This window comes from Anolis sagrei, chromosome 1 (genome assembly GCF_037176765.1).
Source record: "Anolis sagrei isolate rAnoSag1 chromosome 1, rAnoSag1.mat, whole genome shotgun sequence".
NCBI lineage: Eukaryota > Metazoa > Chordata > Lepidosauria > Squamata > Dactyloidae > Anolis > Anolis sagrei.
The window spans coordinates 123,421,799-123,447,557 of NC_090021.1; the positions used below are offsets into that span (position 1 = coordinate 123,421,799).

At 37.8% G+C, this 25,759-nt stretch overlaps 1 protein-coding gene across 2 annotated transcripts in view; it reads right to left on the reverse strand.

Annotated features, from left to right (window-relative positions):
- CSMD1 (CUB and Sushi multiple domains 1) overlaps positions 1 to 25,759 on the reverse strand; it is a 1,217,927-nt gene that overhangs the window by 56,415 nt on the left and 1,135,753 nt on the right. For both annotated transcript variants that reach the window (XM_067468320.1, XM_060788521.2), the window contains exons 51-55: positions 18,846 to 19,040; positions 16,550 to 16,723; positions 13,423 to 13,596; positions 9,056 to 9,229; positions 4,383 to 4,571 (exon numbers count right to left, since the gene is read on the reverse strand). In XM_067468320.1, coding sequence (XP_067324421.1) covers positions 4,383 to 4,571; positions 9,056 to 9,229; positions 13,423 to 13,596; positions 16,550 to 16,723; positions 18,846 to 19,040 — 906 coding nt within the window. The remainder of the gene's footprint in view (positions 1 to 4,382; positions 4,572 to 9,055; positions 9,230 to 13,422; positions 13,597 to 16,549; positions 16,724 to 18,845; positions 19,041 to 25,759) is intronic.

Consider the following 25,759-nt stretch of genomic DNA (forward strand, 5'->3'; position numbering starts at 1 on the left):
GCACTACTTATTTTTTTTAAATAGACAACAACATAGTTCAGGTACAAGTGTAACTAAATTATCAGGCAAAGCTCTCAACTGATAAATCGTATACGACCGAGGCAGAGATAGCGGACCAATTTATCCAATTCTATCAGAACTTATACAAAAAAATAAATATCCCCCCAGAAAATGTCTCAAAATACATTGGAAGCCTTAAAATTACAAAACTTACAGAAGACCAAAGAGAAATCTTAAACGGGAAAATCTCCACCTCCGAAATAGATGGAGCGATTCGCAAGCTCAAACTAAACAAATCACCTGGCCCAGACGGCTTCACCGCGATATTTTATAAATCATTTAAGGACGAACTAACCCCTTTACTAAAAGAAATATTAAATAACATAGTAGAAAATAAAATAATGCCTAAATCATGGGAAAAAACAAACATTACCTTAATACAAAAAGAAGGACAGGACCCAACGGAAGTCAAAAATTATAGGCCGATATCACTTCTTAACACAGATTATAAAATTTTTGCAATAATCATGGCGGAGAGATTGAAAAACCTCTTAAAAAATTGGATATCAGCTGAACAAACCGGTTTTTTACCCAACAGGCAAATAAAGGATAATATTCGAGTAATAATCGACATAATAGAATACTATGAACATCACAATGAGAAGCAATTGGCCCTCATGTTCATCGACGCAGAGAAGGCCTTTGATAGAATTAATTGGCAATACCTCAAATTATTAATGGACGAATTAGATATGGGATATCACTTTAAAAATGCCATTGAGGCGATTTACTCGAATCAAGAAGCCACACTTATAATAAATGGTGCAGAATCCAAAAACACAATAAAAATTACGCAAGGCACACGTCAGGGGTGTCCTCTGTCCCCATTGCTTTTTATATTGGTAATGGAAACATTGATTAGAGCCATAAATGAGGATAAAATGCTAAAAGGTACCAAAGTAAGTGGATACCATTTTAAATTAAGAGTCTATGCAGACGACGTAGTCTGTATAGTTGAGGACCCAATAAATAACATTAAAAATTGGCTAGAAAAGATAGAAAATTTCGGTGAGGTTGCGGGATTCAAACTGAACAAACAAAAAACGAAACTACTGACTAAAAATATGGACCAAAGAGCAAAAGAGGCATTACAAAGACAGGCAGAGTTAAAAATAGAAAATAAGGTCAGATATCTAGGAATAACTATTACAAAGAGTAACATCAACCTAATAAAAAACAATTATGAGTCTCTATGGACTAAAATACAGAAAGATATAAATAGGTGGAAATTCCAGAATTTCTCCCTATTAGGGAGAATAGCGCTAATTAAAATGGTAATATTGCCACAACTGCTTTTCCTCTTCCAAGCCCTGCCGGTCTTAAGAACGGACTATCTGTTTAAAAAATGGAAAAAAGAGATAATAAAATTTATCTGGAAAGATCGAAAAGCGAGAATCAGTATAAAACTACTCATTGATGAAAAAAAAAGGGGAGGCCTAGGCCTACCAGATTTCAAACTTTATTATGAGGCGTGTAATTTGGTCGCTATAAAGGAATGGGCAACCTTAGAGAATCGCCCACTGTTAGCATTAGAAGGACATGAACTTAGGGCCGGATGGCACGGGTACCTATGGTACAACAAGAGAAAGATCGAAAAAACATTTAGTAACCATTATATAAGAACAGCCCTTATAAAAACATGGGAGAAGTACAGACCCAGGATATACACGAAAACTCCCCTGTGGATATCTCCCACAGAGGCGAGGCACAAAAGAGAATTAGAGGAAAAAAATTGGCTAACTTATCAGCAAATATTAAAAAGGGATGAAGAATTGGGAAGCAGAAATTTGAAAATAAAAACATTCGAGGAAATTAAACTACAAAATAAAAAAATTACGTGGCTCAATTATCACCAAATTCACCAGCAATTCAAGGAGGATAACAAATTAGGGTTTAATCAAGAAACAGGAATGTGGGAAGGAGTTATGAGAAAAAGGAATAAATTAATAAAACTTATATATCAACAGTTGCTCTTATGGAATACAGAAGAAGAACAAATTAAGGAATGCCAGATTAAATGGGCAAAAGATTTAGGCCATAATATTCTAACACAACAATGGGAAGAAATATGGAAACGTAAATTAAAGTACACTGAAGCCAGCGACCTACAAGAGAACTGGCATAAAATGTTTTTTAGGTGGTACCACACTCCCGAAAAAATTGCTAAATTCAACAAAACAGGGTCAGACAGATGTTGGAAGTGTGGGAAAGAAAAAGGAACGTTTTTTCACCAGTGGTGGGCCTGTGAACGGGTAAAAAAATATTGGAGGGAAATCCATGAGGCGATCCAAAAAATTATTAGAGTGAAACTCCCCCTAGCCCCAGAAACTTATTTATTGGGCATCACGACCACAAAATTAGATAAAAACCAAGATAAGTTATGTTTTCTTCTTTGCACGGCCGCAAGAATGCTCCTCGCTAAAGTCTGGAAACAAAAGGAAATCCCAACGCAGGAAGAGTGGTTGAGGAAGACATTAGACATTATTCAAATGGACAATCTCTCACAAAGACTCAAAGGAAGATATAATGACATACTATGGAGTGGACTTATCAACTTTATTAAAAACAAAGGCGACATGTTCCAGGTGGATCTGTCCAGTTTATGAACTCAGACAACAGGATAAAGATCGACGCTGAGAAGACAGGAGAAGCGTAACCCGCTAACCATCACGACAATTTATGATCCCAGAGGACTGACGGGAAGTCACTAGAACTCTTACCCCCCTCCCCTTCCTAAGAACCCCTTTCGCTTACCCTACCCTTACCCGCTCACCCTATCCCTCCCCTCACTACCCCCCCCCCCACTTACCTCACAAAACCTCACCCCCTACTCCCCAAACACCTGATGTATGATTAATTAAAACCTAATAAAAATATTTAAAAAAAAAAAAAAAAAAAAAGCTCTCAACTGATAGATGAAGAGCAAAATGGAAAAAATACCAAGTAGTCGTGATTTAGTGTCTTGCTTCCTGAAATTGTGATAGCCTATTAATGTGTACAATTTAGAGAAAGTAGGAGGATAATCCTATAGTAATTCCTTCATACTTGCATTGGGCCTGTTAAGAGTTCCTGGTATATATGCCTTTCTCTATTAAGACAAGCTACTGGTTATATTTAATAGTATCCAAATAGATTTCCAGTCATGCAGTGGGATTTCACTCCATGCTTCCTTGTGTTACAATGGCAAAATCTGTTTTAGGGAGTCCTGCAATCCTCCAGACACATGAGGAAGAAGAGGAATCTGATTCACCAAGATTTGCAATTCCACTGGCATATGAATATTATTTGATACAACCAGGGTGATTGGGGGGATGGAATGGTGAGAACATTTCCTTCTTAAATAAGAATTTTGCTCTACTCCTACAAAATTTCTTTCATTCCCAATTTTCTAGCATTGCAGTAACTTAAAACCTCTGTTGAACATTTAGAGATATAGTTTAAGTATCCAAACTTATACAGCAGCCAGATTTACCAAGGGAATTTGAACACAGTAAATGTAAGAGTTTTAGGTGTGAACATTTGGGGGAAAATTCACTTAGGAGGTAAAATTCGTGTTGCAAGGAAATGCCCTCACCCTGCCCCCATGGATTTATAGATACACTTTATATGTATATATTTAAAATATGTGCAAGCTATAAGGGCCGAGGTTTAGCACAGCTGGTTAATCACCAGCAATGATAAGATCTATCAATGGAAAGGTTACCAGTTTGAAGCCCCAGGTCGATGTGATCTGCCGGTTGTTATGCTTAGCTTACTGTTGACCTAAGCAGTTTGAAAACAGCTTGTGCTGTAATTAGGGAAATTAGGTACCACTAAAACAAGCGGGGGAGGTATTTTATGATATCATAAAGAAAAAAGATCAAAATGAAGGAGGTAGTCCTGATGGCTCTTTGTCATAGAGGATGGAGTGAAAGCACCCCCTTGTGCTGGATTTCAAGCACAACCTGAAAAACCGGACGTTGACATTGACACAACATGCCTCCTTCTGTTCTGTTTGTCTCTGTATTGTCAATCCAAAACGGTATTGAATGTTTGTTGTGTATGTGTACTGTGATCTTCCCTGAGTCCCCTTGGGGAGATAGGCGGAATATAAATAAAGTGTTATTATTATTTTAAATATTACAAAATAACAATTTTGCAAGCATTACTTGTTATTTTGATGAGACATATAAGATAAAGTATGTCATTGAGAAAATTATCCCAGTATATTATGAAACTCTGTATATTAGTGACAGACATGCAAAAGCAACTGCTTACATACATCTGTGATAACAGATGTCCACTCTTCTGATGAAAAAAAAAAAAGAACTGATGCTACTTACGCAAACATTTGGGCAATGATCTGTCCCACAGACTATTGGCTTTACAGGTCAAAGTAGAAGATCCTAGAAGATAAAACCCTTTCTTGCAATGGTATACCACACTGGTTCCATATTTGAAAGATTCAGGGAAATTCTGCTGTCCATGGCGCACTGCATTTTCCACAAAGCCTGGATCTGAACAATTTACCACTACAAGTAAAAGATAAGATTTTTCACTAATGAAGACAGGGAAAAATAGATAAGCCTCTCTGATACAGAAAATGGCAGTAACACTCAAATCAAAGAACAGCTAGAATTTTTTCCCAATAATTATAACCACCTGCTTAAAGTTTCTGTTATCAGAAAGTGAAGACATTGCGCTCATGGCATATGCTGGAATTTGGTTTCACAACCTATCACGGATACCAAAATTCATGGATGCTCAAGTTGTTTATGTGCAATGGTGTGCTTTCTATAAAATGTAAAAAAAATGATTGTTTGGAATATTTAAAATATTAAAAATATTTTCAGGCTGTGAACAGGAAAATTATTGATACAGAATCCATGGAGACGGGAGGCTGCATACTCAATTGTCACAATCCCGAATCCATGACCACTGCTGCATATTTATTTGGTGCTGACAAGGGGTCACCTGTACACAGATGACATCCGACTCTGTCACTCCTTTCCACCTGCTACTAAGGAGGCTGTCCAGGTCCTGAATCAGTGCTTGGTCACTGTGATGGTCTGGATGAGGGCAAACAAATTGAAACTGAATCCAGACAAGACAGGTACTCCTGGTCAGTCGTAAGGCTGAACAGGGCATAGGGTTACAGCCTGTGTTGGATGGGGTTACACTCCCCCTGAAGGTGCAGGTTTGCAGCTTGGGTTTGATCCTGGTTTCATCACTGAGACTGGAAGCCCAGGTCTCTGCGGTGACCAGGGGAGCATTTGCAGTTAAAACTTGTGCGCCAGCTGCGCACATACCTTGGGAAGCTGACTTAGCCACGGTAGTCCACACTCTGATTACATCCCATATAGATTACTTCAACACACTACATGAGGTTGCCTTTGAAGACTGTCCAGAAGCTCCAAATGTTCCAACAGGTGGCAGCCAGGTTGCTAACAGGAGCGGCGCTCAGAGAGCACACAACTGTTGTGCCAGTGCCACTGGCTGCCAGTCTGCTACTGGGCACAGTTCAAAGTGCTGGCTTTAGCGGTTTCAGCCCAGCTTACCTGTTCAAACGTATATCTCCTTATGAACCATCTAGGACTCTAAGATCATCTGGGGAGGCCCTGCTCTCGGTTCCACTTTCTTTGTAGATGCATTTGGGGGGGGGGACGACAAGAGTCAGGGCCTTCTTAGTGGTGGCCCCTCGGCTGAGGGAGGGATATTAGATTGGCCCCCTCCCTCTTAACATTTCGCAAAAAAGTGAAAACCTGGCTTTTTGAGCAAGCATTTCCAAATGCAGTGTAACAGGCAAAGATAGATCCACGGAATGACTAGACGATGAGACTGGAAAATGATTTTAGTTAGGAGATGCTGAGGATTTATGTTTTTATTGACTTGTACAATTTTATATGCTAATGTTTTTAATTGTATTATATATTGTTGGGGGTATCCAATTGTGCTGACTGTAAATCGCCTTGCGTCATCTTTGGGCTAAGAAAGGCAGTATATAAATATGGTAAATAAATAAATAATAATAATGGGGTTAATAAAATTAGAGCAGTAATATGACAACTTAGAAAATGCACTGGTTGAAATAAAGACACAAGAGAAGAAAAAGCCACAAGCTCACACATTAAAAGATTTGAATATCAGTAATAATTGAATACAGGTATTCGATACAGTTAAAGCTCACTGATTTGAATTAGATTTCAGTTTGCATAATTACATATTGAATTACATATAAAGATTAGATGTTCTAAAAAGGAATGCTGGTCCAACAATTTCTTCAGTCCTCCTAGATCTCATGCAAAGTATTTAGATGCTTAAGTCAAGGGGACCAGAGATCTGTACAAAGCTATCTGGACACATCTTCACTGTGCCACTGAGTGGAAATCCTACAGGACGTAAAGATGAAACCTTTGGAACAGCTGGGTAATGTGTTTACTTGATGAGCCATCTTTAGAAAAGAGGATTAAAACCCTACATACACTGTGCAGATCCCGGCATTGACAACCATTGCTGAAAGGCAGGTTACAGGCTGAGATTTGTGTCACAGTATCCTCTCCCTATAGAGAAGATCATAGCTTTTTAGCACTTCGCCCTTTCAGTTAATAAATCAGCAATGCTCTAGAGCATTTCTCACAAAATGCTTCTGGCTTGCCATCAAAAAAGTAAAAACAATATGTTCTTACCAGTGAAAAACCTATTTCACCTTTTTGAACTTGCAGTTTTGATTTGGACTCACACTCACTGGCATTTTTTATTTCTACACCAGGAGGAACTCAATTATATTTGCAATTATATAGCTGCAATCTGCAATCCTCTTAAACCATCTTATTTAAACCAGGCCTGGATATGGGCACTCAATGAGCGTTCACACAAAAAAAAACCCAAAAGGTTTTTTTTCCATGTTGTCCTAAACACAGGTTGATATATCAACCTGTCAATTTGGCACACCATAATCTAGCTTTGCATTTGGTTCCTACTTTGTTATGTATGTAATTATTATAACCATTACCAGTCAGGCTACAATTGTGATTAAGTAGTTCAGGAATAATGGGAAACTCTTCAATTATCTAACATATTATCTTCTGTGACTGAAGTATCATATTTTAAATGTTAATTTTTTTTAACAGAAGTGTTTTTTTAATGCCTGTTTTAGATGCATTTTCCAACACAAAGGCATTTCTCTTAAGATACATCCCAAACATGAAGATCTTTAAAACAAGTGAGGGAGATTTTTTGACATTTTAAATTTTGATCATACATAAATATAAGTATATTTAATTTAACATATTCATTCGTCCAAATACACTTTGTTAATCCTTTAATCAAACACATACTAAGCGAATTTACACTGAAGTTAATTGCATTGTGTTCAATGGGACTTATTTCCTCATTTGTCCACATAATATTGTGGCCCTGTGTGTGATAGCTATTCTTATTAACAATTATCCTGTGTGCAGGACCATACCATTCATCTTACTATACTCTTGGGGCTTAATACATTCTTACTCCTAATGTCCATTCCAATCTTTTCTCATTCTGCTTGGGGTTTCCTTGTTTGTATGGGTTTTTTTTGAAATTGTGTTTTTAGCCATACATAAGCTTCCAAATGCTGCAAAATATTATTACTGGAAATACGTTTCAAAATGATTCCATTAAATGAAATAAAATATTCTACCCCAAAGCACTTCCATAGCTTCGAGTTAGTTCAACAAAGATATTGAATTTACTGTTGTAGTAATGACTTTCTACAACTATATGTTTTCTGCCACATATAAATTCAGTTTAAAATACAGCTATAAATAATGCAAGGGGGGAGCTTTCTGACTGAATTTCGAGGTAATGACTACATTTACCGTACTCTTGTAGATGAAAAGATAATTTTACAGTAAGCAAAGGGCATTGTGTTTCAGTATGATCTTCCACACTAAATCTACCCAGAAGCAATTTGAATGGAATTATCTAGGAAAAAGGAGAACAAAGGAAACACTTATCTCTGAGGAAATGGTATTTTCAGAATAGATATTAATTTTTTTCTGCCTGATACACTACTTTCATTCTCCTGACACTAGGATTTGTGTACGTAGCTAACCACTTCATGTATGAGTAATGGCTATTTGTTAGGCAGTATACTGAGAAATATTTACATCATAAAGTGCATCTTTCAAGAATGTTGTGAAAGTCTCATGACATCTCCATCTCTGCATTGAGGCCCAATTACACTCATCACTTCTATAGAAACATGTTTAGGGGTACATTTGCGTGGAGACTACACCCTGAAGGAAGCGAGAATCTGCACCATGGTGTTTACATAATACATGGAGCCATATCATTCCCAACATGGGGCACAGCCACATAGTGCAGTTGTGCTACGGTCTTCTCTGAAGCTCTGGAAGAGTCCCACTCTTTGGGTTAACCCCTAACCCACCCCCCCCCCCCTTGGCTACAGCCCTGGCTGGGATTACACTTTAGAAATGTACTTGTTCCAACTTACATACAAATTCAACTTAAGAACAAACCTACAGAGCCTATCTTGTTCGTAACTTGGGGACTGCCTGTAGTAAAATCTGAGCTATACTGCACAAAGTTGCTACAGACATGGTGGGATTTTTATTTATTCAATAGCCCCCCCCTTTCTCTGGTGACGGGACTCAAGTTGCTTCCCAACAAATTAAGAAGAAAGTATACTAAAAATCCCCAAAACTATTTGATACAAAAGTTTTAAAACATTCAGCAAATAGTCCCATTAAAAAGCCACTGCATTACAACAATTACGACAAAATCAGAATATATCCCATTACAGAACATATGTCATAAAAAGTTAAATGACAAAAACTTGAATAAATAAAAATATATTTGCCTGCCATCCAAAAGAGATCATTATATGGTTCTTTTACCAAAAGTAATTATTCAATTTTTACAAGTCCAAACACTCAGAATGAAAGAAAAGCATGATAGGAGGAATTATACTAGAATCAGATGGCAAAGAGAGAGCAGCTGCATAACATTTTCTTACCTCGACATGTTGGTAAGGAGCTGCTCCACTGTCCGTTGCTCCGGCATTGAGCTTGTGATGCACCCTGTAGTAAATAGCCAGTATTGCAGGTGAAGTTGACAACATCATTCAAATTAAACTCACTGCCATTGGTCATTCCATGAGCAGGGTTTCCAGGGTGACCACATGTGATTGCTGTTTAAAATAACAAAAAGACAAAAAAGACAAAATGAAATAAACTGTCAATGTTTTGTCTTAACAAGTTGTACACAACCAAGTTTGTGTACACATACACCTTGATAAAAAAAACTTTTATATAGTTAAAAAGGTCAGGTCCACACAGATCTATCCAAACTTCAAGGAGGAAGCAATCCATATATGCAAAAAGATCAAGGAATTGCTGACTCCACCAAAATAAATAGCTAATGCTGGAGGGGGGGGGGGGACGGGACGGGACTTCAGTATACATGTACATAGGGCTCCATATTGAGATATTTTATGCAGCCTACTGCACATGCGTAGCTTAATTTTTAATTAATTATAATTAATAGTAATTTACCTATCTGTTTTGATGAGAATACAAATTACATTCGTCCTCAAAAATGCCCTCTTGAAAATGAAGAAAAAAATAGGACCGTACATCTGTTGAAGACCATGCATTATTCCTACAATATGTATATTTTCCACAACCTCAGGTGAGTCTTGAAATGATCAGAATGCTTATTTATTGCTAGTTAATACATGATAGTGTTCCTGTGACTATCTGAAAAATGGCAACATGCTATTACAAGTTTTGAGGACAGAAAGTAACCTTTAAACAATGGGCCTGAGATGAATGTGGACAGAAATTATAATGCAACAAGAAAAACAGTCTATATATAGGCCTAAATTCAAAGTGTATGTGATGACCTATAAAGCCCTAAATGATTTGGCCCCGCCTATCTCTGCGATCGCATCTCCCTAAGATCCACCGGGGAGGCCCTCCTCTTGCTCCCACCACTGTCTCAAGCCCGGTTGGTGGGGACGAGGGAGAGGACCTTCTCGGTGGTGGCCCCCTGCCTCTGGAATGCCCTCCCCAAGAAGATAAGGCTGGCCCCATCCCTCACCTCCTTCCGTAAGAACTTGAACACTTGGTGGTTTCATCAGGCCTTTGATAATGACTAGTGTCAAGTCTCAAGCCCTTGGTCGAACAAGTAGGCCTTGGCCTTGTACCCCATCCATTCTCCAGTTCCCTGTCATCTGAGGGTACCTTTTCTCCTGGCCCAGAACTTTTTTATAGTCCTTTAATTGGCCCTGGACTTGAGTGGCCCGGGTTCCCTAATAGGGCCATTGCTGAGACCGATCCTTGCACTATAGCATTCAGTCAGCCCCATTTTTCCCTTCTCCTTGCACTAACCTTGGCCCAACCCATTCAAAATAGTCCAGGACCCTTATTGTAATCTTTGCCCCTGGCAGCTTACCTTGCATAAAGAAGAGAGTGGAACTGGTTTTAAATTTATTTTAATGTATAAGTTAAAATGCCTATCTTTTTGTTTTATATTGTATGTTTTTGTATTAGTTTGCATATGTGGAAACCACTCTGAGTCCCCTAGGGGAGAAAGGGCGGTATATAAAGAAAGTCTTATTATATATTACAAAAAGACAGGAAGAATGTGCAAAGGGGAGGGATTGTCAGATCCGCTGTAGTGTAGTATCAACAGTTATCTGAAATGCAAAAAACCTGAAGAAAGTAAAGATTTAAATAAGAAATGTAGATCATTTATTAAAATGACTGGAGATTATTAGTGCAATGAAAACATAACCAACAGAATCCCATTGCTGACTACATTTTAGTAATGTATCTGAAAGGTTTTGACACAAAATACTTAGGAAATTATCTTACTAGATCATATCTACATTCCCTCTCATCCAGATTTGTTTTTACCTAGAAGGAATTGTACAAGCAGATGTGGTGACATCTCTCATTGTTTTCTGTGAAAAATCAGGTAATATTGCCATCAAATATGGAATTTCCATTTTTAGCTTCCATAACTGATAGTTACTGAGAGATAAGTCATCCTGGGTGATTTGAACTTACCTCATGACATGTTAAAGGTTTTTGTAACCTGACACTTCCCTCAGTGTGAATCCTACAATTCAGTGAACTGTCAGAATAAAATTTATGAGGTATGTTGTTACGACATTAAATTGAGGATGTCTTTAAAAATTGCAAATAGTGAAGGGCACTTGTGTTTAGATTATTGCCCTTTTCAGCAAATGCATATTTCTGGTCAGTCACGTCCTGTTTACACCCCTCATTACTCTTGACAGATGTTGTGTTTTGTGATGGCTTCCCGAAACAAAAGGTCTTGGCCCTTCTGTCTCGTCTTACCACATCATCATTATTGTTGTCACACATTGCCACCAGGCTCCTGACAGATCAACCCTTTCCAACTGTTGGCTTTGCAGCACAGAAAAATATTGCAACAGTAACATATATCTGGATTTCCTTGCTAGTCTTGATGCAATAATCTCATTGTAATAATGAGATCATTTGTGATATTTGTGTTACCAAGGTGTTTTGATCATCTGTTGACAGTTTTCATAGTTCTCAAGTAAGCATGGTCCTGAGTTTGACTTGATAAAATGATCCACTCTTATAATTCCTGATTATATCTAAATTGCAGCATTGGTAAAATACAATCAAGGTTAAAATGAAAGATTAAGAACATTATATTAGTCAAGAAATCTTAAAAGGCTTAAAATCATGGAAGTTATCTATTAATTTTTGAACAACTGAAAACTGAAAAGTGTTATAATGATTGCAATGCAGTCAATGAAATTACAATAAAATAGGAATGGTCATTTAAAAGATGCAACAGTGGAGATGAATGGAAGCAAAAAAAAAAGTAAATAAAAGTAGCCCAAAACAAAACAGCAACTTCCATCCTTTCCATACTTGGCAAATTTCCAAGTAAACCATTATAGAATTACAAAATTAATGAGTCATTGGCATCCCTGTATCAAGAGTAAAACTATAACTATATGCTCTGTATTACTAGATCTACTAGAATAGAAAAAATATGTATTTATATCCAATTTGAATTGGGTCCGGACTTGAATCAAACTTTCTAGCTTTAAAAAATACTTCAGAAACATGATGATTTATGCATTGATTGAAATAAAAACGAGCATAAAGTAGAGATACATTTTTTAAAAAAGCATTAGGTACGTGATATGTAAATTGCACTGTAGTTTATCAAGACCACCATTAAACTTAGCAATAACAACTTGTTTTAATCCTTAGTAATAACAAAATAATTTAATAGTAGCCAGTGAATCTGATGTTAGTGGGGCTCTGATCTTGCTCTTTCTTTTAGTTCATGCTTCAAGAAGTATCATATGGACTGGCTCTATCACAAAAAGAGTATGAGAACCCTGGATAGTTTTTTTAGAGTAAATTCCAGATGTGCTGCGTTGGATTCCATCCCAGGAGAAAGACAGGATATAAGTGTAATAAACAAATAAATAAAAAAATACTTTGCCATTCCCCTGACCCTAGAGTCATCAACTGCCATTGAATCCTCGTAGTCACACAAAGATGCTCTGATGAAGATTTGAACAATATTATTTCAAGTAAGAAACACTGAATTTTTAAAAGTTTAATATGTGCTCTTCCTTTCTTTCATCTCATCTATCTCCCAATGTTGGATTCAGGGCAGCTATTATACTCAGCAGTTATACAATGAACACATAAGGGAGGTAAGCATTATTATCATTATACATCTATATTTCTCTTTAAAGTTATAACTCATATGCACTAAAAGGCAGAGGTATGAAGATATAAATTCAGAATCAAAGAATCATTGAGTTGGAAGAGACCTTGTGGGCCATCCAGTTCAACCCCCTTCCAAGAAGCAGGAAAATCATATTCAAAGCATCCCCAACAGATGGCCACCCAGCTTCCGTTTAAATACTCCAAAGAAGGAGCCTTCAACAGAGATTTCCACTGCTGAACAGCTCTCACAGTCAGGAAGTTATTTCTAATGTTCAGGAGGAATCTCCTTTCCTGTAGTTTGGAGCCATTGTTCCGCATCCTAGTCTGGTATCTTCCCAGTTATAGTTCAAGTTGATAACTACATTACATTATCTCTGAAATGCTAGGTAACAAACCTGTCTGTAAGAAGTTTTCAAACTGAAGTAGATCCTAGTAAGTATATTGATTGAAATAGGCAGAACACAATATTCTTTCAGATTTCAGGGCATAAAAAGATGGATTGACACCAAAATGCTGTAGCAATAGCTCAACAGCATATTATGCCAGTTCTTGCTTTTTGGTTCTCAATTTTAGGGTTATAAAAGGTACTGGTTTTAATCAACAGTTATTTCACAAGAAAAGTATTACTTACAGACACAAACTGGTGTTTGTCCAGACCACTTATGGTCTTGCAAGCATATCCGAACAGACGTCCCAACAAGTCGAAAACCTGGATTACACTGATACACTACAGTGTCACGATAGCTGAAACCATCTCCACTAATGTGACCATTTACAATTGGATCTGGCGAACCACAATGTCCAGCTAGAAATGGAGGATAAAAGAACAAAAGAGAACCAACACAAAAAGACAAAATACAAAAATTCACTTAAGTTGACTTAGAAAAAACCATTAATACAAACAATAGTTAAAAAAGAACATTGCCTTCAGTACCCCTTGAGATAAAACTGTTAGACTGAAAGCATTGCTGTTTGGTCCATTAATCTTTTAGCTGCAGTTCTCCTTCCAACCAATATGTACTTAAGAATTTTTGAAGAGACTTGACATTTGACTTAGGGTGCCAAGTTGTTTGTAATAAATGGTGCTACCTGTATAGACGAGCTTTGTCCAACTTGGAAATTAATTCATAGGAGAGATGCTATTAAACTGATTCTTAGAGACATGGTGCATGGGGAAACACAGATTGCAAGACAGAATAGTCTTGATTGCAAGGACACTACGGCATGCCAGCAATGAATTTTAAGTCTTTAACAATGATATTAACCTTATAATTAGCTCTATAGAACAGGATATTGCTTGGTCAGTTTAAACTCAAAGACTCCTATATTGAATTCATTCCTGAAGACATGGAAATGAAATACTGAAATGCAAGAGCTGTAATGAAGCCAGATCTATTAAAATATAGAAGATCTCATGCTGTCTGAGAAGTACTGACATGGAATACAACATTATTATTTCTATCTGAATGAAAACTTTAAAAGGCTTCTGCATGGCCCATATGATTCATTTTGCTTACAGATCACATCATGTACTGGATTTAATTATTTCCTGTCATTTTGAACCTGGTTAAGTTAAACACCCTAACGGTTCAAAAACTCTAGGAGCAAAGGCAATAAAACACCCAATATATATAATCTTCCAATCAAGCCAAATTGGGCCCTAAGTATATTAAAGAAGCTGTTGGCTGTCTATTTTTATAAACTATGTTTTCAGGAACTTAAAAAAACCCTCAAGATTTGGCCAGCATGATCATTATATAATGTGATAAAAATAAATCACTGTCTCACACATGTTGCAATTTTTGTTTTTAAAGTTCTGCAAACAGAAATAGAGTTTCTCTCAGCCATTCATTGGGATTTCTTTTCATACTCTGGTAAAACTCCACATATTGCAAGATAAAACTATTATTTCTTTTAGTCTAGATCACAAAGCTTGAAGGGGAAGAAAAAGGAGAGGAATAGTCTCAATCATGGAATTTGGGGGAATATTGGGAATGTAAGGAAATGGGTATAGGGTAAGATCAGGCAGGAGGTTCAGAGACGGATGTAGTTTATCACTCTTTTTCTTAACTTATATGTTAACCCTAACATATGTAGAAGTGGATTAGATTCTATGGAATGAGGTATGACAATTGGAGGAAGTAACAGCAATAGTTTGAGATATGCAGACAAAACTATACTACTAGCAATGAATAGCAAAGAAGGAAGTCAAGGAAGAAAGTGTAATGGTGGCTGTACAGTTAAGCACTGAGAAAATAAAAAGTATGAGGACAGACAATTTTCATAACTTTCAAATGAAGGCATGGAGGTAGTCAAATATTGGAACATGCCATTAAGTTGAATTTGTTTGTAAGTCGGAACAGGCACATTTTTTAAGTGTGACATCTTTTTTTATTAAATTGCTTAGCTAGGTTGAAGGTGCACATTACATTTGATGGCATATTACAATTGTGCACGTAATGTCCCTTGGTCAGGCTGAGAATAGTGAACCTGCAAACCTTGTCCCAATGGAAGAGCATCGGCTTCCTAGCTGGTCCTTCCCTGCTCTTTCTGGCTGACTTTTCCTTTCAGCTGAAAGAAGAAGGAGAAGCCCTGCTTTCTAGCTAGCTATTTTCCTAGCTAGATAAGAAGGAAAAAGCCCCTTTCCTTCCCAGACAGATTCTCCTTTGTTTCTTGTCAAGCTGAGGTTGCAAGTGGACTTGCATGGCTTCTGCTTGCACCCAGCTGGGAAAGGGCACAAAATGGATGGAAATCCATTTTTTCAGGTAATGAGCACCTCAAAATTGAGGTGCACATTACAATTGATGGCACACTAGACTTGAGTAAATGCGGGTATATTGGATTTGGATAGGATAGGGAAGGGTTAACACCTCTGTGGTGTTTGCTTTGCTTTCTGTTCAGAATATTTCACTTTATTTTCTGTTTCTGTGATAAATGGATCTTGAAAAAATGTTTTGTTGTGAAAACAAGAATTGCTGATAAAGCTTCAGTGGAGATTACTTTTTGCCTTGAGTGAATTTCCTTTCTGAAGGACAGATTTCTCTCACTTCCTGTTGCCTCACCCTCATTCTTAACTTAATATCCAACTGGAAGTTGAATATTTGTAACTCAGAGACTGCCTGTATATGCATTCTTCTACCAGTCACCATATATTCTAGAAAATTAGAATAACCATATCTACGAAACTAGAGCTGATGTGGTCTATCCAATACAATTTTCTGAATCAGCGCCCCAAATAATCCCAGGAATAGGCCTAAAAACCAAAACATGAAGAAAACTGTTCCTTCTGGAGTCTTATAGGAAACAAGAAAACCTGCAAATTCCTCTGTTGTTCCTCAATCCCAACAAGCAATTTTGAGACCAAGAGTGATTTTCTGCATTATCAAATCAAGTCAGCAAAAAAATAATGTTTTACTAAAATTTAAATACTTAATATGAACTCCTTACCAGAAGTACTCTGAGAATGGAATTTTCATGGGTTGGAAAAATCAATGAAGAATTCATTTCTTTTAAATAGAACTCATAAACCTGTATAATCCTTATCTGTATGTACCCAAAACCTTACTGTCTCAAATTATATTCCATGAAAATTAATATTGTGAAGATTGCTAAAGAGGTAACTAACGGTCAATAACATTATCTACTGGAAACAACACAACTCAATTTACATCATTCAAATTGCATTCTTAATACATGACATTTTCATTCTCTCATTCACATATATCTATCCTTTGGTAAGAGGTCTTATGTTTATTTACCAAGACACTGTGTTTCAGTTCCACTCCAAAGTCCGTTGGCTAAGCATTCTCGCACGTGAGACCCAACCAGTGTATACCCAGTGTTACAAGTGAAGATTGCTGTAGCTCCATAGACTGTCAAGGTGCCAATCTTATTACCATTTGGTGGAGATGGGAGGCTCCCACAGGAGATAACTGAAAAGGCAAAACAACGTTTTTCAAATATGGCATGGTCTCCCTATCATTTAGCTTTGAGAGCATTTCCATTCTCAATGTGGAGGCCCAAAAACCTTTGTATGAGAGACAGAAAGACAGTGGTTCATGGCAGATCCATCTGTCTTAAGCTTTCCTGATATTTCTGTCTGTCTGTCCTGCTACAAAATCCTTTAAGCCTCTCATCCATCTGAAGATTTCTAAGCAGCCATTTACCACATAGAATACTCTACATAATTATCTTAAATAAAGCAGAGCTCAATTCTGCACCACCTGTAATCCCACAAAATTTATTCAGTTTCCAACACAGGTGCTATTTGTGCACTTTTACATTCTTGTTACTTCCAAGATTAAAATCATGAAAGAATTACAACCCTACCCAAAGTCATGGTGGTGATAGTAATTGTCAAGTAATGTTCTAATCCATGTCTAGCTCATTTAATAGTTTTAATGATTTTGTCTATTATTATTATTATTATTATTATTATTATTAATAATAATAATAATAATATCCTGCTTTCTCTCTCTAAAAAAGAGACTCAAAGTGCCTTACAAAAAACCAATGCAATACAATATAAAACATTAAAATATACAAACATTAAAATAGAATTGAATATTAGCATAATTAAAATGGACAGTTAAAATCCTTCAAACTGATTAAAAACTATTCAAAGCTAAAAAACAAACAAACAGCATTCCCTGACTTGATCTTTAAAACCTGCTTCTTTAAAAGCCTGCCTGAATAAAAAATGCTTAGAAGCCACCAGAAGGATAGCAGGGAGAGTTCCTATCACCTTCTAAGAATTGTTTTTTAATCAGGTCTGCTCATTTCCATCAGGACGAAAGTGACCCACTAAACTAGAAGATCAAAACGTGCCACATGCTAGACATAAAAATTGCATCCATGGTTATTTGTAATGTTTACAAATTGGTTGGCCACAAGCTGATATGTTTGTTTTGTGTGAGAAAGAAGTGTAGAGAGTAAAAACAAAACAAAACCACTTTAAAGCCATAGTTTGTTTTCATCACTTTTAAAAGTGACAAAACATCATCCAAAGATTAATTTCAGTGAGAATCTGGAGGCATCCCTCGGTAGAATTTTAAGCTTTTTAATTTTCTTTTTTGGTTGGTCTCTCATCTCACCAAATTTCCCCCAATCCTTTTTAAATGTTCATTCATTTTGAAGACCAATTTGCTAAACCACAAGTACATGAGACTTGTACAATCCTTTGGCTTTGAGAACATATATAATCATAGGACTCCAATATTACATGAAGAACAATGTATTTTATTATATTGCATTTGAGAGACACAGTAGTTTAACAATCTCAAATGTTGAAGGAAATCTAATTTGCCAACATCAAATGGATTATTCAGTTCATGTTTGAATCATTTCAGCTATCTAGGTATTAAGTTAATCTGTGATTAATTAGCTTGTTTGTTTAATTACACTTGAACATAATTGAAGTACACCTCACAAGTCATTTAATCTGTAATCTGCTTTGAATAAGGACTCTTGAGAATGGACAAATTATTCACTTAACAAATGTTATGCATATAATATATGCCACCAAATATATCAAGGCAGGCTTAAAAATCAGATTTCTCATATGGATGCATAAGTTGGAATCCACACACTTAGAATTCTTCTTACATCCTGAAGAATGAGTTCTCTCATTCCTTTCAATGAAGGAGGCAGCAACACATTCCTTTGTGCATGCAAAATTACTCCCTTCTATTAATAATATTGGAATCTGTGTGCCCAGGAGCATCAAATATGCACCGATTTATATGCAGGGATTTAAACAGGGTCATATAAAAGCAATACTTTGCAAATAGTCTGACATCTCTGAATATCTATCTATAGATGAACACCAAATTAACAAGTTAACTGTTTTATGTTTAGTACATTTAATTAATTTACCATGTTCCTGTGAAGAGCTCACTTAGTTAAACAAGGCCATGCATTTCCTAATGTATCCTACTCAAATATTTAAGGAATGCTATTATAAAATGTTCCAATCTCTACTTAGTTTGTGGTAGCAATAAAAAGGAGCTGCATCTTTGGACAACACTGGGCACTGTGTAAATAAATGTTTCTTACCCTTACACTTTGGTCTCTCATCAGCACCACTCCATGTTCCATTAGTTTTACACAGCATGAGTCTCTGACCCTCCAAATAATAGCCAGGGCTGCAGCTCAGCATGACTTGTGCTCCAAACTCATTCACCGACCCAGAAATCAGTCTCCAGATGACATGTTCTGAGAGCAGACTCTCTATGCTGGGGCAAGTCACAGCTGTGAAGCAAGGACACTCCAGCATTAGCACTTTCCTTCCAACATTACTTCACAGAAGATGAATCATCTTATTGACAGTAGACTTTTCTCTGTGAAATTGAGCATGCAATAAACATTTCTCAAATATGTGTTCCAGTGCAAGCAGATGACCCATCTTTCAACACCAAATTTGGGGACCTATTATGGTTGAGACAAATGCATTCTTACAAATACTTAATATGAATTCAGAGGAAGAACGACATGGTCAATGTGCATGCATATCTATGGTTACAATTGATTGTAATACATAATAGCACCACTGGCATTGTACTGTTCTCTTGGCACAAGATGTGCTGAAGATTGCAGCCAAATTGGTTATCACAGAGGACTGCATAGGGAACAGTTAACTTCTATTTAATGGGAAACACAGATCTTGTTCCCAAAGTTTCATTTCTAGAACAAGGCTTCAATCTATGTGACATTTCCTTTAAAAGAAACCTAGTGTTGTGAGTCAGCATTCTGACACCATACCTACTACCAGTAGTAGGAGAAGAAGAAGGAGTGATGCAGAAACAGAGGACTTCAACTGCTGTTTAAGACATTCTGTGTTCTGTGGGTCACGACACCTAATGTGATCAATTCAGATGTTTTAAGGATGAGGATATATTATTCCCACACAGCAAAATGTATGACACAGTGATATGTAATCGAATCAAGATATATTATTTAACTAAGTAATACTTCTAAATCACAAAAGAATTGGCTGCTAACAAACTGAATACTTTAAGCAATAACAGTGTTTCCAAAGCAAAAAGGACAACATCACTTTGGCTCCAAGCAAGGTCCCAAAAGGCTTTCTTAGGCAAGTATTGCTGTCAGTTAAAAAATAAATGTACATCTGAGATGGGAAAAAATCCTTTCACTACCACCCCCCCCCCCATACACACACATCATGCCACCTGCTTTTAAAAATGTTGGGCATCTTCTTCTCTTATCAGAAGGTAACATGACAGGGTGCTCAGCCAATCATCAAATAAACCAAACCACTCCTCCTAGTGCTAAGTCCATGCCAGATGTGACAAGAGGATGGAACAGCTACTGAAAGCAAACTAAAACCCCTTCCTTTTCTTTACAGTATGAAATATGCAAGAAAATAAACCTAAAAAGCTAACGGAAGGTCTACCAAATGTATACACATCTCCAATAGAGGTCTAGCAAATTCCACACTGTTTAATAGGAAACATTGAACTGGACAGTGTGTAGGAAGCTCATCACATGGGGCTAAAATTGGCCAAAACCTGGCCAATAATTACCCATTCTAAAGTAGTTCAGAGATGGATTTTTTTTCCAACAAGGGCTTTGCTACTGCCTCTTTTAGTCAACTTGGAATGCTGCTTGTTGTAAGAAAGCATTGACTATCCCCGTCACTATATAGCTATATGAAAGAGGATGGGATTTTCCACTGGGAAACATATTACTGTGGCAACTGAATAAGATTTAAATTACGTTTTTGATGTCATCTTTGTTTAAAGCAGTTCAGTACATTTCTTTACCTTTTAAAAATTCTCATATAACTCTGATCCCATGTCACTATATGGTCAGTGTAGACTTATATAATGCAGTTTAACTGATCTCAACTGAACTACATTATATATATAATGCAATAAAGCAGCAAGAGAAAACCTTCCCATGCCAATTAGATTAGATGCAGATGATCAAGACAGTTTTAAACATTGCATTTTAATGCTGAGTCAAATGTTTTTAATGTTTATGTATATATATAATGAATTCATGCCCCGGCATTGAATGTTTGCCGTTTATATGTTGTACTCCACCCTGAATCCCCTTTGGGGTGAGAAGGGCAGAATATAAATGTTTTAAATAAATAATAATAAACAATGCAGGTTTGAACAGCCTTACATGGATGGCAGTGTAGATGGGGCTCCTGTGAGATGTGCTAAGCTATGAAGTAATGATTAGTCCAAAGACACCACTATGATTTTGTCTGTTTCTGTCTGCATAAAAATAAATACTGGGAAATTCAATGCCAAGGACATAATAAAGAAGTACACAAAACTATTCATGTGACTGAAAAGCTGTTTCTACATTTTAATATTGCAGTAAATTCTTTGGATTTCTCAAACCTGCTAGACTTAAAACACAACATACTTAACAGATGCTTTATTTAGAACAAGTTATTCAGGAACCCACCAGTCTCCCTCTTGGATTTCACAGACACTAGTGACACTTCTTATTTTTACACACAGCATTTGACTCAACGATGATGTCATATTTATCTCAAAATTGTGCGGGGAGGTGAGTGAACTGTCTTTCTATGCTGATTTTTTTTCTTGATGGATGTATTAATAGTTCCCTGATTCCAAATATAGCACAGGAAATATAATTACTCTGAGTATGAATATGTGTCAGATCTTTCATGTGATATTATTTACCTGCACCATTGCTTGCACAGGCTTTCAAAACAGATGGTTCACCCTGACCTTAAATGTACTTTCATAGGACTACCATCTTTATCCAATAACCACTTGTAGATATGCAACTTAGAACACATCTACATATGCAACATACACCAGAGCTGATCTGGAGTGGGTTACTCTGGATCAATCCTGAAGAGTTTTAATTATAACTTGTTACTGTCTTGTTCATATCACTGACTATTTTTAAAAAAAATCTGAATGCACATTCAAGCCAACAATATACCCACTTTGTATTCTTCTTTTGGCAATCTATTATTTGAGTAATTTCAATTTCAAGTGAAAATGAAAGCAAGCTGATAGTAAGAACTCATCTACACCAGCCTCTTACATAAATGTTGACCCCCTTCTGATACAAGCTTCAGGAACTACATCAAATGGTCTAGTGCCAATACGTTTTGAATGATTCCAATAAATAATATTTACAAAAGACTACTTTCTTCAGAACATAACATTTTTCTCCCACTCAAAGCATCACAGATCCCACTCAAAGCACCACAGCATCAGCCCCACAGAGGAGCTTGTGACCTTCTCTGTAGGGCCATGTTCAAAAAGGTAGCTATGATGTATGCATAAAAAAAGCTTAGAAAGGTAGGTATCTTTTACAATATTATTATTATTATATTATTATTAATAATAATAATAACTAGCTGTGCCCTGCCACGCGTTGCTGTGGCCTATAGTAAAACTTATCAAAGTTGAGGTAGATATCTGGACTATTATGAAAGAGAGGTACCTACCTATTCCTTCCCCCTTTCTCTCCTTTCTTCCTTCTCTACCTCTTTCTTTCTTTTCTTCTTTCACTACTTGGTTTCATCCTTCTCTCTTTCCTTCATTCCCTCCCCCTTTCTTCCCTCCCTGTTTGCTTCCTTCTTTAACTTTTTATTTCCTTTTATTTCAACACGGGGGGAGTGGGGTTGCGTGTGTGTGTGCGGCGGCGGGGGGAGTGATGGAGCATGGGGTTGCGTGTGTGTGTGCGGCGGCGGGGGAGTGATGGAGCGTGGGGTGCATGTGTGCGGCGGCGGGGGGAGTGATGGAGCATGGGGTTGTGTGTGTGTGTGCAGCGGTGGGGGGAGTGGGGTTGCGTGTGTGTGTGCGGCAGCAGGGGGAGTGGGGTTGTGTGTGTGTGTGCGGCGGCAGGGGGAGTAATGGAGCGTGGGGTTGCATGTGTGTGTGCGGCAGTGGGGGGAGTGGGGTTGCGTGTGTGTGGCGGCGGGGGGAGTGATGGAGCGTGGGGTTGTGTGTGTGTGTGCAGCGGCAGGGGGAGTGGGGTTGCGTGTGTGCGGCAGCGGGAGGAGTGATGGAGCGTGGGGTTGCGTGTGTGTGTGGCGGGGGGAGTGATGGAGCATGGGGTTGTGTGTGTGTGTGCTGAGGCGGGGGGAGTGATGGAGCGTGGGGTTGTGTGTGTGCGTGCGGCAGGGGGTGTGTGTGTGCAGAAAGCGGTGCGGCGGGGCGGAAGGCTGTGTGCACGCGCCAGGAAACTTGCAGCTGGGCGCCAATGCGCATGCTCAGTTGTTTTGCTGTTTTGTGAGTGTGTTGTTGTGTTGTTTTTCATTTTTAGTAGATATGTTTGTACCTTGTGGGTTGTGTTATGGGCATGGGAATTTTGGTTAAGTTTCGTTGGGGTTTTTTTGAGTTTTGTTGTTTTGCCGTTTTGTGAGTGTGTTGTTGTGTTGTTTTTCATTTTGAGTAGATATGTTTGTACCTTGTGGGTTGTGTTATGGGCATGGGAATTTTGGTTAAGTTTTGTTGGGTTTTTTTGAGTTTAGCTGTTTTGCCGTTTTGTGAGTGTGTTGTTGTGTTGTTTTTCATTGTGAGTAGATATGTTTGTACCTTGTGGGTTGTGTTATGGGCATGGGAATTTTGGTTAAGTTTCGTTGTTTTTTTTAGTTTTGTTGTTTTGCCGTTTTGTGAGTGTGTTGTTGTGTTGTTTTTCATTTTGAGTAGATATGTTTGTACCTTGTGGGTTGTGTTATGGGCATGGCAATTTTGGTGCAGTTTCGTTGGGGTTTTTTAGAGTTTTGCTGTCCGGTTGAACCAACCTAACAGATTTATATATATAGATTAATAACCCACTCTATTATTTATTTATTATTTATTTACTGTATTTATATATCACTTTTCTCACGGGGGGGGGGGGGGGGGCTCAAAGCGGTTTACAAGAAATAATGGCAAAATTCAAAGCCTCACATACATAAAAACCAAATCATAAATCTAAACAATACATATAACTATGCATTAAAATCAATAAGACAATTAACCATAAGATAAAACAACATTGAGACATGGAGACATAAAAATTAAAACTACCTAATAAAAAACATTAAAATCACATGATCCCCGAGAGGACTCAGGAAGGTTTCCAGCAATGTAACAAACTGGCAAATATTCAATGCCAAAACAAGAAAGTATTAAATAAATAAAATACATTATGACAACCTAAAACTATATAAGACTGACCAAAGAGTAACAAATTAAAACATAGATAAACATAATATAGCATATCAAACACATTTAACCACATGATAAAAACTCATAAGTTCTGCTAAAAAGGCATTAAAATATGAAATGGTTTACAGTTTCCAACAGGCTGAGTTTCCAGTATCTAGGTAAGGATCTGCTTGGAGATTTATTAACCCTCCTCCTCTCCCTAAGCCATGGTGCAAAAATACATCTTTAAGAGCTTTTTAAATGTGAGGAGAGAGGGAGCCATTTTTATTTCTTTAGAGAGGGAGTTCCAGGGGCAAGAAGCAATCATGGAGAAGGTCCCTTCACTCATTCCCACCAACCATGTTTGAGATGGGGGTGGGACTGATTGCATTGCAACTTACCAGGAGTACGTCTGCTTTGTCTGGATTTACTTTTAATGTATTAGCCTTCATCCAGTCCATCACGGATGACAGACATTGGTTAAGGGGCAGAATGACATCCTTGGCTTTCTGTGAAAAGTACTAATAGAGTTGGGTGTCATCAGCGTAAATTTGACACCAAACTCCAAAACTCTGGATGATCTCTCCCAGAGGTTTAATGTACCGGTAAATGTTAAACAGCATGGGGTACAGAATTGAACCCTGAGGGATCCCACAAGCCACTGGCCAGGGAGTCAAACAGGAGTTCCCCAGCGCCACCATCTGTGTCTGTCCCTCCATAAGGACTGAAAAACAGTGTCTCCCAATCCCATTCCAGAGAAGCAAAAGGATACCATGGTCGATGGTATTGAAAGCCAAAGAGAGGTCCAGGAGAACTAGCAGGGACCCCACCACTGGTCAAGTTCTCTTCATAGGTTATCCACCAAGATAATCAATGCTGTCTCTGTCCCATAGCCAGGTCTGAAACCAGATTGAGATGGATCCAGATAATTGATTTTCATCGAAGAAACATTGGAGTTGTAAGGCCACCACCTTCTCTAGAACCTTGCCCAGAAAGGGGAGATTTGATACTGGCCGATAATTATAATCCAGTGCCAGTTTCTTTAATAATAGTTTTATTACTGCCTCCCTGAATCCAATTGGCATTATGCCTAGGGTCAGGAAGGCATTCACTAACACCTTCACCCATTCTGCCAATCTCACCCCCATTTAATTAGCCAGAATGGGCAAGAGCAAGGGCTGTTCTCATTCCTTGTCCATGTCCTCAGACTGAGTAAGTTGAAAAGAATCCATAGAACCATAACAAACAGATGCCTCAGTTACATCCACAGAGACTGCATTAACACTGGTGTCAAAGTCAGAACGGATCTGATTGACTTTATTTTCGAAGAACCTAGCAAATTCCTCACAATGAGCTGCTGATTTGAAGGGAGCCCTGGTTGGGCAGGATTTAAAAGTCCTCTGACCACTCAAAACATTTCTCTTTGCAGATGCAATGTTGGCAGCAATAAATGCTTTTTTTTGCTGCCTTTATTGCCATGGAGTAGGCTTTTAAGTGAGCTCTAGACTGTGCTTGGTCAGATTCACTGCAAGATCGATGTCAACACTGCTCTAGTCTCCAGTTCACTTGCTTCATCATTGCCAGCTCCCTCAAGTACCAGTGCGCTGTTTGGGCTCTGTTTTGTGAAAGGGGATAATTGGGAGTGATTGTGACAACTGCCCTGGCTACCTCCATATTCCAGAGATCTGTAAGAGCTTTGACAGGATCACCTACTGAAGAGGCAGGAAAATCCCCAGGAGCCATCAGAAATCCATCTGGATCCATAAGCCTCCTGGAGTGGACCTTCCTAATCGGTACACCACTCCTGCAGAGGTT